The sequence below is a fragment of the Protomyctophum parallelum genome (assembly GCF_964188405.1).
Source record: "Protomyctophum parallelum genome assembly, chromosome: 6".
Lineage (NCBI taxonomy): Eukaryota > Metazoa > Chordata > Actinopteri > Myctophiformes > Myctophidae > Protomyctophum > Protomyctophum parallelum.
In genome coordinates, this window is record NC_139701.1 from 7,217,148 (window position 1) to 7,233,164 (window position 16,017).

Genomic DNA, 16,017 nt, shown 5'->3' on the forward strand with positions numbered 1-16,017 from the left:
TTATTTCTTTGTATCAGTACTTACTATTTAGATACACTTTGTTGTTAATGGCCAAAATTGTAAATTGGCTGCTTGAGTGAAATATGACCCCTTTTTTAAATGTAGTATAACTTTCATCTTTAGTAGCTACTTAAATGCTTTTAAGTTTACTCGGGGATCAATTTTGTTAGTGCACTACCTTGGATCTTAATTTCTAACCATGTTGTCATTGTTCTTGATCTCACACAGGAGCAGATGAAACAACAGCAGTGGCAACAGCAGCAGCAGCAGCAGACTGGACGTTCCGTATCCCCCTCAGGTGGTGGAGTAGCCCCACCATCCCAACAGCAGCAGCAGCACCGCTCCATGTATCAGCCCATGGGCCCCCACCACCAACACCTGGCCTCCATGGGCTTTGACCCCCGCTGGATCATGATGCAGTCCTACATGGACCCGCGGATGATATCAGGACGATCGCCCATGGACATGCCACCCAGCATGCATCCTGGTTAGTGACTCATGGACATGCCACCTAGCATGCATCCTGGTTAGTGACCCATGGACATGCCACCTAGCATGCATCCTGGTTAGTATGGACATGCCAACTAGCATGCATCCTGGTTAGTGACTCATGGACATGCCACCTAGCATGCATCCTGGTTAGTGACGTGCTGCATAGGTGTGCACTAGCCTCGCGTAGCCAGCCTTCGTCTGCCTACAATGCATATTGCCCCAGGCAACTCTTGCCCCTCTCAATTGTCGACAAGCCAACCACATTCTGGAACCAGGCTATAACCAACCGGGGCCCAGTATGAAAATATGGGGCAGGACATTGCAGGAAAAAATATATAATACTGTGAGGGACGAGACTAATATCCACGCAGTGATATTGGTATCGCTACGTGTGTGCAGTCGCAGAATTGGGGGGTGAAATTCAGGGAATCCTTGTAGCTGTAACAGTTTGCATATGCGTAGCGCATGACCCATTTGTCATTGTTTGCAATCCAGCACATAAGCTTGCAAACTGTTCTACCCTTTAGTTTTTTTGTCATTCCCACATTATCCTATACTGTCCTATTAACCCATTTTGGACTGAAGCCGATTCTAAAAAGCCTTCTAAATCCTGACCTAAGTTTTCTGAAAAACTTCAAATATTTATATAGCACCATCAATTTCTTGTCATTTTTTAATACTGTACATACTGTATAGAACCCCAAGAGGGGTTCCTGTCCAGAAGGGTTAAATAAAGCAGAAATTCCAGTAGAAACGCACAACCAAATCAGTGTACCGGTAATGTTAATTTAGGGATGGGATGATTTATTGTAAATCGATTTGTGCAAGTGAAGTGTACCAAATGCGCTTTTACAGGTTCGTTTTATCAAGAACCGAGGGTTTAAGTGATGCTGAATTTGTAGCTCAACAAAAAGCTAATTCTTCCTAGTGTATGTAACGGAGGACAATTTCACGATAAATGTAAATCTCTGCGATACCATTATTGTGAGCGTTCTTTTATCACGATAAACAATAATTATCCCTAAACGGTATCCTCTGTTAAATATAAATACTGTCGTCCTGATATCATGGTTCCTCCATTGCTGTCCTCTACAGGGAGGATGCCTCCTAAGCAGATTGTGCGCAGGGATCCCGGAGACAACTCGAGCTCCAGTTCTGACTCCTTTGACCACTTGACTCGACCCAACCGAGACCACGGTCTGCCCTCGGAGCCACGGATGGTGTGGGGGTCTGAACCATATCCTCAGTCAGAACCCTTACCGTCTGTCACTCCTCCCATAGGTCGGGATGACGGCAAGGAACCCAGGTGAGAATGCACAGCAGAAAGTTTAAATAACAAGGGCGGTTGCACAGATCCAGTCCCTCCCTCGCTGTTGCTGGACTAAAGGTTGATGCATAGCAGAAAACCTCAATCCTTTATTGGTTCTTCCTTTTTGATAGTTTTCTGAATACAACTCTCATCCCCATGTTTTTCTTCTGCAGGATGGACTCTGGTTTAGATCTGGACAGGGGACTTTCACCCATGTACCAGCAAGACCATAGCTCAATGGACTCTCGTAAAAATGACTTCTTTCGGGACCCCACAGAGTCCTTGTCTGCGTTCGGCCACGTCCCAGAGGATGCCCCTGGGCCTCTGGACAGGGCACCGGTCAGCTCTGGCTTTGACCCTGAGGAGCCAGGCCTTCCCAGTGGAGAAGAGGTGGAAGCCCTCGGCCAAGCCATGCTCCAAAGGAGTGTGTCTCACGGATCCAGCCACTCCCTCAAATTGGATGAGCCTAGGTTCGAGGGTCTTCCCCTGGGAGCAAAATCACTAGAGGTCCAGGACTCAGGGGAGAGGGCAGAAGATAAATCGCGAAATGAGTCCTTCTCCCAGGCTGCTGTGACAAACAACAGGGCTACGCCGCCTGCCGATGGGCTCCACAAAGCAGAGAAGCTGCCCTTGCCGGCTCCTAATAAACAAAAGGCTGAGCTGCGCTGGGGTGGGAGGTCTGGGACTGGGCGTAGGGAAGGACCCGGGGGAGAGAGACCTCTCCGCAGATCTGGGCCAATAAAGAAACCTGTTCTAAGGGACATGAAAGAGGAGAGGGAGCAGAGGGAGGAGAGAGAGAAGAGACACGAGAGAGGAGAAAGGGGAGAGAGACCGAAGAAGGAAACTGTGGCCAAAGCACCCTCTGCAGCCGCGGCTGTGTCCGAAGGCTCCAGGCCTCAGGCTGAGGGGAAGAGAGAAGCTGCAGAGGAAACTCCCTCCTCTATCTCTCAGAGACCCAGAGACCCTCAGCTTTCATCTGGAGCCCCAACCTCTTCCTCTCAAGAAGAGAAAGCAGACAAGCCACCAAGCAATGACAAGCACCATGAGCCTAAACTGCCCTCCAGGAAAGAGTCAAACCTGCCTCCACGCTCTTACAGACGAGAGGAGAGGGAGAGAGAACGGGAGAGGGAGATGGGCAGGGACAGGGAGATGGACAGGGACAGGGACAGAGAGAGGGATAGGGACAGGGACCGAGAGGGGAACTGGCCCATTGATCCCAATTTCAAAGCACGTGGCCGAGGGGAGTACTATGCCAGGGGGCGGAGCTATCGAGGGACCTACGGAGGGAGGGGAAGGGGAAGGGGGGAGCGTGGTCGCAGCAGAGGAGACTACCCTTACCGGGAGCCTAGATCACGCTCTGATCTTGCTCCTGGAGGTTCTGCTGCATTCCGCAACCGCGAGGAGAGCGAGACACGGAGCGAGAGCTCAGACTTTGAGGTCATGCCCAAACGCAGGCGACGCAGAGGTTCCAACACGGATTCAGAAAGCGAGGGTGGGAGGGAGTCCGCCAGCGACACCGGGCCTTCGGACCGCGAGCCTAGCACCAAACCCAGCCGACCACTCAGGCGGGAATTGCCAGGGGAGGTGAGGCCTGGCCCACACAAGCCAGGCTTTGGCCCTCCTCACATGGGGGAGAAAGGTGGGCCACGAGGGGATGATGAAGGCAGGCCTAAGCCAGGCTTCCTCCCTAAAGGAGAGCCCTCCCGGCGAGGTAGAGGAGGGATGTACAGTAGACGAGGAGTGGCAAGGGAGCGCGGCGCCCCTCGTTCGGCTCCTCTCAGGCGGACGTCGGCTAGAGAGTCCTCCTCTCAGTGGCCCTCTAAACCCATGGAGACATTCAGACCTGAGGACACAGAGTCCACGTCCTCCAGATACGATCGCCCTCACCATGACCGTGACCGTGACCGACGCCCCCCACAATATGACAGTAAGAAGTTTGGTGAGGGAGCTCCCCAGAGCAACAGAGAGAGGCCCCGAAGGCCCAGACCAGCACGCCCCCCAAGGCAAGACAAACCCCCTCGCTTCCGTCGGTTGAAGGAAAGGGAGGCTGCGGGGCTGGCTGCTGGAGAGCCCGGCACCAGTCCTCCTGCCTCTCTACCGCCGGTGCCTGCCTCTTCTGCTGCAGCACCCGCTTCACTCTCCCCAACACTATCCAGAGCTCCAGGAACCCCCGTCACTGTGCCTGCAGAAGCAGGGGCCACTGCATCTGCTGCTGACCTTCCTTCCGCTGTAGAAGCCTGCTTGCCTGATACAGGCAGCCCTACTGTCACTGCCGTCGGCACCAAGTCACCCGACCTGTCCAATCAGAACTCCTCAGACCAAGCCAACGAGGAATGGGAAACTGCCTCCGAGAGCAGTGACTTCAACGAACGGAGGGAGCGCGAGGAGAGGAGGGGCGCACTGGAGGCCGCTAACGCAGCAGCCGCCGCCTCCTCTCCTCCTGCACCTGCACCTCCTCAGGGCTCCGTGACCCCAAATAAAACCTCACCCGAAGGTGGGGTGACACCCAAACGAGAACTGCTTGGAGCTGCTGCAGCTAAGAGGAGTTTCTCCAGCCAGAGGCCTACAGAGAGACCGAACCGGAGAGGGCCAAACAGCGGGGCCAAAACCGGCCGCAGCTACGCTGGCGCAAAGGGAGAGCGGAGAGGAGGAGGCCGAGCTGGCCGCAGAGGGTAAGTTACACAAAACAGGCTATTGTCTCTTCCGAAGCATTTAATACCATCTGCTGACATTACACAATGAAGTAGAGTCATTGAGCAGTGTACACTGAATACAACAGTTACTGTAGGGTTATTCAGCCACATTAGCAAGTGCATAGTAGTTCATGCAGTGTACTGTAGTATTTCCCTGTAGGTTCTTCATAATTCATTACTCTAGTTTGTTGAATATGTTCTCTTCATCCCCCTCTATATCTCGTTCTCTAGAGCTTGGCTATTATAATTGGCCAAAGTGTTTTCGTGTAGTTAAATATAGTCGACAGTGCTTATTTTTAGGCTGCTGCTCTCTGCCGTGGCCTTGCTGCTGGAGAATAGAATGAAAACACTTTGTCCATCTGCCAACTTGTCTCAACACTCTAGTTGTGCCTTGCTTGTCATGTTCTGTTACTGAAACGAAATGACTCCAGACATGGACACAAATTGACCCTGAACTCGGAGGAAAGGCAGTGCTATGTAAACATTCCTGATGAATTGTATGTCCATTAAATGGCTAATCAATCTAGCTGCATACTGTGCACTTACGTTCACTTGCACAGGGGGAGGGTGGTGATTATATAGAGTAAGAACTAACCCTTGGAATTGGTTGGCCATGTTTGTGGATTCCTGGTGGTGCAGGTGGGTGCCCACCAGCCACCCCACCACTGTGGAGACTGGGGTTTGATTCATAAAGTGGGAAGCCGGCAAGGGAGGGCATTCTCTGTTACACCATATGGGACTCCTGCAGGTTGTTAAGCGGGTCATGGGTCCTCCTAATCAACACGCTTCTTGTTCCTCCGTCCTCCAGTCATGACCCTGAAATCCATTGAGTTCCGCCACCTTGAAGGATGTCTAAATGTATAACGTGCTATGTGCTTGTTGTGTTGCCTTTCCAAGTTGCTTGGAGTTAGGACACGCCAAGTGAATCATTTGCAGACTGTTTTGGTCGGAACAAGTGACATTTGAATTGCAATCTCTATTTAGTTATTGGATACGGCTGCTGACTATCTCTTTGGGGCGTGCTATGGAATGAATGAGTTTTTTTTAGTGCCCCTAATTTTTGTTATGCCATAACCCTGGTTGAAATGGCTTGATTGGATTAGTATATGTGACTTGTGTTTTAATTTAATTATTCTCATGATCACATGACTGTCACTCTGGTCATGTGCTACTGCTTAACAACATCCTCTTTATCTAGAGACTTTTGTCTCCTTTAATTCCTACACTATTAACCCTCGCCCACAGCAAACTACTTATTTGGCCTGTTTCCACCTGGTAACTAACTCACATCCGGTGTATTCAAATTATAATTGAACCAGGATAGAATTATTACTGCTAAAAATCTATATTTAAATGTGCTCACGACACATTGAAGGTCCATTCGGCCAATTTGACTGTTGACAGTAACACGTGATATCTGTAATTGCTTTTCTCATTACCTGCTCTGCTACCTCTCCTGTCCCCGTCTCTTAGTTTAACTAAAACTAAGATGAGAACATCATTTATGACTACATTTTTTGCTTCACTACATTGGCTCCCGGTTTTACGATTGATTTTTAAAATTCTGTTTATAAAGCTCTCAACGTTCTCGCACCTTCCTACCTATATGACTATCAGTCCCAAACAGCTCCATCAGGTCCTCCACTGCTGGCCTGCTCCATGTGCCTAAATATGGCAACTAAAAAACACGGTGAAGCAGCTTTCTGCTCCTACCGGCCAACGGCGTTGAACAAAATCCCACACCTTTGGCAGGCAGTCAATGTAGACATTTTTAAAGCGTGTGTGTGTCGTGTGTATGTGTTTGCGTGCGTGCGTGTATGTGTTTGCGTGTGTGTGCTCGCGCGCGAGAGCGCCATATGATCTATTCTAAATTGCCAGAACAGAATTTTCTTTCTTTTTCAGGGCAAGGCATTAGGCATATCATTACTAGAAATGTGCTGTACACAATACTACACATTGGAAGAATTAAATTTGGGGTCATGCCTATGTTCCCTCAGCCCTAGTATGTTCTCCCATTTCAAAACAGACCCTATGTTCTAGGGATGTCAGTAACGGATAGTTTCCCAACCGGTTACCCGTTAGGATTAACCGGTTCATTAACTGATAGTGGTTGATTTTTTTCTTTTTTTAATAGGCTACCCCAAATGTAATATGCATGTATAGCAGGCTACATAATTAAAGTTGGTAGACGAATGGCATACATTTATTTATGCTCCTTTTATAAAAGACAAACAAAAAAGCAACATTTAACAATATAAATAAATTGTTGTAGGCTTCTGGCTTAATCATCAATAAACAACGCATCGCATCTGCATGATGCATGCATCTGCGCGTCTACAGTACAGAGGTCCGCCGGTTCTAGTCCAACAAAACATAAATAAATCCAGTCCAGATCCGAGCAACCTATACCTATAAAGCCACTGGACGCATGGGCTAAGCCTTTTTTTATTATTAAGGAAGATCAGCATGCATGTCACCGTGTTCCGTTTGTTGACTTTTCGCTGACGAGAAAACCCTCAAACATCGATAGCACATGGCTAACTTTTGATAGCCGTAAGCCGTGCCAGTGTGGAGACGGATAGGAGGAGAAGGAGGAGGAAGCGGCAGCGGCGGCTGTAAACGTTCTCCCTCCAGGCCAAATGGCCAATAATGGATTTAATAATGTAGGTCTCTGCATTGATACGGTCGACATGTGTTCATCTCGTCTCGCTGTCACTCGCTTACATTTTGACTACCGCAAAGCTACCGTTGTAACTTGTAGCCAACTAGCCATTGAAGTACAACAGAGAACGGGGACATTGAGGGGGCAGAAAACAGAGCCCGAGCGCTGTTCATGCAGCCTGGAGTGCGACAAGCTGGGCGGCGCAAATAGCAATTTTAGGCATGTGTGCAACATGACAACTGTTTTAAAGTATTGTACAGTGACAACTACAGTCTCTGTAATGTTTATGTTGTACTATTACTAAAAACGATCTAAAATAAAGGGATTTAAGATCAGAACACGCATTTATTATTATGCAAATTAACCGTTAAAGCTGATAAAAATATCCGGATGTTTCTTAACGGTCGGCTAACCGGTTAACCGGTTAACCCCTGACATCCCTACTATGTTCCCTCAGCCCTATGTTCCCTCAATCCGATAAGTGCAAGTGTAATAAATGTAATCGTGTAATAAGTATATTAGTGTAATAGTGTAATAAGTATAATAGTGTAATAGTGTAATAAGAGTAATACAGACAGCATTTTTTTTCCAATGAAATTGCCATTAGATGGTATACTATTTCCCCCCAAAACAGCTCCTCTCGTCTTTTTTCTCATCTTTTTTCTCGTCTCATTTTTCTCGTTTCGTTTCGTCTCGTCTTTTTTCTCATCTCGTCTTTTATTTCTCATCACATTTTTTTTCTCGTCTCGTCCTTTTTTCTCGTCTCACTACGCATCAAGGAAGCAGGCACGACTGCAATTCATCTTAATGTCTTTTATCGGGTGCACGGTCTGGGAAGAACCTGTTAAACAAGAGAATACCAGCACTCACGGAACTGTCCTTAAAGGAACTTTATTGTTTCGATTTCCCAGAGTATAATTTTTCAGTTCCTTGTTCCTTGTATATATATTTTTTTTACCTTCCTTGTCTGGTTAAATGTGGTAATGTGTAAAAAGGCTGAGTCAGACTTGTTGTCTGCGCACACCTGACAAAATATATGAAATATTCAGACTGTACATGACCAAGACATCTCCCTTCAGGAAGGGTATGGGTATTTGTGACATGGGGTACCAGAGCTAAAGGAAACCCTATTACTAAAGTATGGCTTTCCCGATGTATTGTGCAGGAGGCCATCCAACTGGCTTATGCCAGTACAGGGTTTCAGCCTCCTGAAGGCCTTAGGACCCAGGGTGCTGCCATACCCTGCGTAGAGCAGGGTATGCTCTGCTGTGGGCCTCTGCTGGAAGCAGCAGCATCAAATATTCGCGAGGAAAAACAAAATAGGTCAAAATGGGCATATTGTTTTACAGCCCAATAAATCGTCTTCCATTGGCCTTCATTGAGTTGATTGATTGACAGCTGACATGACAAGCCTCTGTTACGGGTCTCAGGGCTGCTGAGTACCTCATTAATAAAACTGCACCTGAATAAACGGGGATAAAGACGGAGCAATGAGTGTTGCTTTTCTTTCCAGAATGTAATTGAGGGGAACCGGAAGCTGCGCTCCTTATATTGGGACCCCAGAGAACCTGGGATAGAACAAACGTTCCGTCCTCACTGCATGTTACACTTTGCTAGTGCAATTAATTCACAGTATTATTTTGTAAACCTTCATAAAACGAAATTATTAAATAATTAAACAGACTCTTAAAACACATTAAGTTGGGTCACACTCTCCTGGTGCTGCCACACCTTTGTTGATTTACTCAACATTGGGGCTAATATTTGTCAGCCCCAGAGCCTATAGTTCAATCACATTGGAAGTGGCTCGGGAGGCATCCTTTGGTTAGACATAAGGGGTGCGTTAACCCATTCTGACCTGAGATCAGATTCTAAGAATGTCTATTACATCCTGACAGTTTCATTATTAACCCATTCTGACCTGAGATCAGATTCTAAAAGTGTCTTCGATTTTTCAAAAATAGCAGACCTACAAGCTCGTATCGCGCCACTCGGTGGCGCGATATGAGCTTGTAGATCTGCTATTTTTCAATAGCTAAAGCATAACATGATGCCAACACCAAAATGGGTGCCCGGTCAGAATGGGTTAAGACGACCGGATTAAGGTTGGTGAGCGTTAAGGGTTAGGTAGGTTAGGTGTGCTGTCCCGTGGGAGGTTAGGTTAGGGTGAGGGTTTGAGATGGTTAACATCGGTAGAAGACAACTTGACTGCGTGTGCGTGCGTTTATCTTGATTTGTGAGTTATCTTGGCACAGTACCATGGGTGTGTACGCATAACAAAACCATGCTGCTTCTATGCAACGATTGATATGTGGTAATGTGGTTGACATGCACTGTAGGAGGAGAAGATGAGTTCAGATATGTACCAGTGCCACTGTCTGCTATTTTGTTTAAAGCGGCATTACACCTCAAGCAGACTGTAATTATGAAACCTATTAATTGTCTGGTTTGGGTGTTATTTTGTTCATAAAGTGCATGCTATTCTTGTGTGATCCTCAACACAGGATTTGATATATCAAGGTTCAAGGGTTCAAGGTGTTTTATTGTCACATATCCAGACTAACATTATTAGTATTGCCTTCACCACCAATAACCATTATAGTACAGCAGCTATCTGCACCCGGGGGCATCACTATGCCAGCTTGTGCATGTGATCGACATTTGCATTAATGTTTTATTTTTGCCACGGACATGCAAAACAAGTGATCAATGATATTACCAGAACACAAATGTATAGCCTACAGTACTAATAGACTCTTGACGTGTCATATATTGTCTACTCTATTCCACTGTGCTACACATTTTAAAATAAGTCACTTATCAAAACTTATTTTTGGGGAAAAGCTACAACACATTATGGCATGTTGTGACCTTGTAGATCAGCAATTGTCCTTTCTTCTTAGCCTATAATGACATGCCCAGAGTATCAGAATGTCAGGGTTAAAGTAGTTACCACACAATGTTAAATGCTATATTCAAAAGGTGGGTTATCATTTATCATCATATGAGCTATAGCCTATATGAGATAAATTTTTCTCTTGCAGTTTAAGCAAAATATTGTAGACAGGTAAAGGTTGGAGAACAACTGGTTTAATGCATTTAAAACGGGTGTTTTACTGTTGTCCCACTCCCCACATGGAAAGGAAATCCATATTGGCAAATATAGCCTATATATAATGTATGCTGCATATATCCATGTTCATATAAACTACAGTATGTGCATATACAGTATATGTATTATATATAGGAAATATATGTGACAGCTGTGGCATGTGGCTGCCACAGCTGTGGCACATGTGGCATATAAAATGCCACATGGGGGGGGGGGGGGCTGCCGGCCGAGCTACTCAGCAGTGGGGGAATAGGGGGGGGGTGGGTGGCAGACTTAACAGGTTCTTGAAAGTTCTGGGTTCTGGTTATATGGAAACGGAAGCAGAACTTGGTTCTGGAACTTCACAGGTTCCTGGTAGTTCTGGGATCTGGAAAGTTCTAGTTCTGGTTCTTGTTCCACCCCATAGTGGAAAAGAGGCCTTATACATTATGAAGTTTAACCTGGGCTTAAATCTGTGTGTTTGTCTCCGACAGGGCGGGAGGTCCGCAGAACCCAGAAGCGTTGGGTGGTGCGGGTCAGAGGCCTGCCAAAGATCAGTCTTCACGCCGCAAAGATGAAGCCAAACAGGCTGCCAAGAAACCTAAGGAGAATGCACTCTCTCAGTTTGACCTGAACAACTATGCCAGTGAGTGGACTTGCAAATGTTTACATGATTTCTTCCATGATATCTTGAAAAGGGTCTGCGTTAGTTTATGCGCATTATTTTACGATGACACAGTAACGTGGGTTTCGGTGGCTTACGCAAACACTCGTGTTTTCATCATTGCAGTGTGTGTACTGTGTATATATGAACAGAACTAAACAAAGCCCTAAAGACATGAGCAATTAAGCACACATCCGCAACTCATTTGTATCCATGGTTCCTAATAATATATAATCAGGATATTGTCTTAAATTTACAGTACATTACGTAGGAATTTCAGATGGTAGTTTTTGAGGCTGAGAAGGAAAAAAATGTTAGGTAAATGATCCTCATTCATAGCCTTTTCTCATTTCTGAGGAGAAAAGCCTGCTAGTGACCTAATGCAGAGTGTTTTAATGGGCCGGGTTGTATACACTTCCCTCACGGCACCAGGTTACATGCACAGGGGATGTAAAGAAATCTGTAAAGTCTCAACGTAACTTCTTTTGGCGGTAGTTCTGCCAAATTCCAGTACAACTGGGTAGGTCTTGCCTATTCAGTATTTTAGCCGTGACGTGAGCGCCCCCTCCAGAGATACTTCCGGGTCCTACTTTTGTGTCCCTATAGTTATACTGTGACGCTCCGTCGGACTAAATCTAAGACTAAAACAACCACGAAAGTCTCATTTTACCGCTTTCCTCGCAACAACAAAGCTACTGGTCTCCCAAATCTGTCTGTGACAGGCCGTCTGCCCCACACGGAATACTATCGCCATTTTATTTCATTGTGTCAACTAAATCCTCATTAATGCAAACATACTCAACCCTGCACACATTCTAAATATGCCCCCAAAATGTACTGAGCAAATGGACTGTTACCACCTTCAATGATGATAATAGTCTTTATTGTCTCCACATCATATATTTTATTTGTCATGGACACTTGTACAGAATAATTCTACTCGAGTTGGAAGCATTAAGACCCATTTTAACCCTCAATGGCTTCCTTTCTGAAAAATAACGTCATTGTAAAAAGATTCACACGTTTAGATATTCTATTTACAATGAGATGCGAATTGGAGCTGGTGCCACTTGGATTATTATATATTATTATTATACATTTATAGTAGGATCAAGCAGTACCAGCAGCAACTACTCTACCAAGGCCTAAGTAGTGCATTCTGATAATCTGTAACTGCCACTACCAAAATCCACCCCATCTCGGTCCCTTCCCTCAAGGTGTTGTGATTATTGACGACCACCCAGAGGTCACCACCATGGAAGACTCCCAGTCTAACCCCAACGACGACGGATTCACAGAGGTGGTGTCACGCAAACAGCAGAAACGCCTGCAAGACGAGGAGAAACGGAAAAAGGAGGAGCAAACCACCCAGGTGAGAGGAACCGTCCATTGACACACCGATGCGTGCATCACTTCCTGCCTGTGAAATCAGACGGGCTCTTTTTGCCGGGGAATTCTTCAAAATAATGGAGCTAGAGTGCCAGCAGATGATGAGGCAGATTTTACTCTGAAAAGCCATGCCTTCCGTTACCCCCCAAAACCAGGAGGCATAATCTTATTGTCTCCACCAGGCCGAAGGCATGTGGGGAGAGTATGTTTTGCACTCCGTCCGTCCGTGTGTCCGTGTGTCCGTCCGTCCGTTAGCAGCTAATCTCGGCCACCGTTAACCCGGTCGATGCCAAATTTTGCACACACTCCCTGGATGCCAATGATGAACCTCTGCCCCAAACTTTCCAGAACGGCCTGTTATAGCGCCACCAGGAGGCCGCTTTGTGCACAGTACACCTACAGATTTTGTCCAAACATCACGCAAATTGGTACACAGTCTCTCTAGAGCCATTCAACGAAACTGGTCTTTCAGATTTCTCAGACTCCATCCTGATTGGTTAAGATTGGCTTCCAAAGTTCACAGGAGTGCTCAGTTTCAAACAAAATGCTGCAAATCATGAACACATCGCATGATTTCCTTGAAATTGTGCACCCACATTCCCACTAGGCCGAGGACGAAATGCCACATGAACAATTTCAACTCAGCCTCAAGGTGGTGCTATAACTGGCCGAAAAGTGTTTTTACCTCTAACTGCACGAATCTGTGGATCACTTTGTATGCCAACTCCCTAGAGGCCAAGGAAAAACCTTTGTCTGGAATTTTTCACATCTGCTCTTTATAGCACCACCAGGAGGCCCACATATGTAAAACACATTTTCTATTATTACTCCTTCAGATTTTATCCAAATTTCACGCAAATCGGTACACATGATCTCCATAGTCATGTGATCAACACAGGTTTGTTTGATTTCTCATATTCCATCCTGATTGGCCACGATTTGCTCCTACAGTTTTCAGGAGTAGCAAATGGCCACAACTCCTCACGAGTCAACGCAGCGTCCGATTGCGATGAAACTGTGCACGCATATTCCCACTAGGCTGAGGAAGAATCCTGGTGGAGACCTGTGCCGATTGGCACTTTATCTAGTGTTCTTACTGTACCTCACACTGTCTGGTACATCTCTAAAGTCTCTCTAGAAGCGTTCATATTCCAAACGAGATGCTTCCTGGAGTCAAAATGAAGACAGAACATTGCACTTTTGGTCTAAACAATGGAGAGACGCCCTAGATTTATTAGAGTTATGAGCCATTCTAGTCGGGGCGTAAATAAGTAAGTGAACGTCAGTGCGCATGCACGAAACAAGGAGTACGCTGAAGAAGGAAAGGCCAACCCAAAAAAAAAGACCTAAAGACGCCTATACACATCAAGCCCAGTGGTTTTGATTCTAATTTGAATTGTATACACGTCATTAGCATAATTACTCTTTGTGTGCCGGGTACTTCAGCTACTAATATAAATGTTTCTCCCAACAGAACTGGGGAAAGAAAGGCTCTGGTGAAAAAGGCAGAGGTAGTGGAGGAAAGCTTCCACCTCGATTTGCTAAGAAATCGCAACAACAACAACATAAGCAACAAGAACAACAGCAGCAGCAGCAGCAGGCTGCCCAGCCTCAGCCTGCAGCAGCTCCTGTCCCCCAGCCCCCACCACCCATCTCTGCCCCGCAGCATCCCCACCCGGCCCCCTCGCAGCCTGCCGCCGCCCCTCCGCAGACTCTGGAAGGAACGGTCGCACCGCTACCCTCCATAGCGCCCGCTCCCGTCACCATGGACTTCACCTCCAAGACGACACTACCCCCAGCCCCCGCGCAGCCGCACAGCACTCTGGGTACGGAGCTGTGGGAGAACAAGGCCGCCGGCTCCACCGTCCTGCCTGATGTGAAGAAACGTGAGTAGCCCCCAGTTCTCTACATTGCATTAACCAATTATGTGTTCACAGGTGAATTCACAGGTGAATATTCCAACATTCTTCTAAAGTATTTCATGAATAAATATAAAAATATCAAATAATTTCCTATCTGTTTTTTTTTGGTGGTGGTGAAAAATCCACAAGCTCGCATCGAGCCGCTGTGCATAGTGAGCTGGTAGATCAGCTATTTTCTGTAGTTCATGTCCCGGCCAACGTCTCATTCCTCTTAGGTCTTGATCTAAAACGTTTGGGAACCCCTGCTCTAGATAATGATTTTTATTTTTACATGTCTTTGATTAAGCGTTTCGGAAGATGCTTTGGCGTGCTTCATATTGCAGAAAAGTACTAAACGTGGGAGATTTAGTTTTTGTACAGTGAAAGTAATGTGAATGTATATTTTCAGTTGGCCCAATCAGCCCTCCCCAGCCCCCCTCTGTTAGTGCCTGGAACAAACCTCTCACATCCTTCACCGGGACAGTCACCTCTGAGGTATGTCTTATCTTCACATGTTTTAAGTGTCATTGTGCTTTTATGAAAGCTAATGTGGATGAAAGAGAAATATTATTTCATTTACAAAAAAAAAAAGGGGGAAAGAAATATATTGTTTTTCTCTACTAGGGTGTGAAGTCTGGAACGGAGGGCGGAGTGGAGTTGGGTATGGACAGTATTCAGTTTGGAGCCCCCTCGTCTGCAGGCAGCACAGACAGTGACGGGGTCCCGGCCTTGCTGGAGACGGTTTCAGACAACAAACTACCCGCTCCGAAAGAACAGAGACAGAAACAGCCCCGAGCCGGGCCCATCAAGACACAGAAGGTACTGGTAAGTACTGCTTTGAAATGTGACATAATGGTATGGTCTGCCTACATTTTACTAAACTCCCAAATTACACTCTGTGAAGCCTTGAATACATTTTGTTTTAGTTGCATCCCTTAACAGTGAATGAAGAAATAATTCAAAAACAAGATAAGAAAGTAGAGAATGTTCATGTGAAAAGCTTTGTAAAGATCCTACGGTGAATGAAGAATCCAAAATCAAGATAAAGTACAGAATGGTTTATGTCATATCTTATTAAAAGTCCTGCTTTTAAAGTGCTGATAGCTGCCGACACCCTTATCTATCTAACGGAGAAGTTACCTTGGAGGGAGGAAAAAAACAATCTTCTAATCTTTGAAATCTCTCTCCCAGCTCCCGGAGATGGAGCCCGTGGAGACCAAGGAGTATAAGCCGGGCCCCATTGGAAAAGAGCGCTCCTTAAAGAACCGCAAGGCCAAAGACGCACGTGGAGGTGAAGTCGAGGGCATCGAGGCGGGGGCGCCTGCAGGAGTATTAGTGAGCAGAGCCACCGACTCCAGCCCCCCCATAATCATTGATGCCACCGTCCCAGAGATGGGTGGACTCATCGAGGGCATGATCACGGTCCCCTCTGCAGAGTACACCAGCAACTCCAAGGTACACCATTATTGGCTCACTATACAGCCAATGGATGTATATATCGTTGTGGTCGGGCAGAAACCTCATATGTCCATATTCTGACCTACTAACCTACTTGATCACAGTGTCACACAAGTAGCAGATCTGCAAGCTCAAAATGTGCTTTTTTTTTTAACAGCAACCCTTTCAGATATGATGGCTTCAGTGTAACTATCTAGTTCTAGTGCATAAAGTGTTTGTACTAATGTCCCTCCCTCTCTCCCTCCAGGAGTCTGTAACTGACTACACAGCCCCTTCATAAAGTGTCTGTACTAATGTCCCTCCCTCTCTCCCTCCAGGAGTCTGTAACTGACTACACAGCCCCTTCTGTCTGTACTAA

General features: G+C 46.3%; 1 protein-coding gene across 2 annotated transcripts in view; it reads left to right on the forward strand.

The window, feature by feature from the left end:
- The window catches only part of prrc2c (proline-rich coiled-coil 2C), a 39,591-nt gene that overhangs the window by 13,695 nt on the left and 9,879 nt on the right, over window positions 1–16,017 (forward strand). For both annotated transcript variants that reach the window (XM_083767572.1, XM_083767573.1), the window contains exons 13-21: window positions 229–487; window positions 1,588–1,798; window positions 1,975–4,473; window positions 10,742–10,893; window positions 12,129–12,283; window positions 13,775–14,186; window positions 14,611–14,696; window positions 14,826–15,026; window positions 15,393–15,656. In XM_083767572.1, coding sequence (XP_083623698.1) covers window positions 229–487; window positions 1,588–1,798; window positions 1,975–4,473; window positions 10,742–10,893; window positions 12,129–12,283; window positions 13,775–14,186; window positions 14,611–14,696; window positions 14,826–15,026; window positions 15,393–15,656 — 4,239 coding nt within the window. The remainder of the gene's footprint in view (window positions 1–228; window positions 488–1,587; window positions 1,799–1,974; window positions 4,474–10,741; window positions 10,894–12,128; window positions 12,284–13,774; window positions 14,187–14,610; window positions 14,697–14,825; window positions 15,027–15,392; window positions 15,657–16,017) is intronic.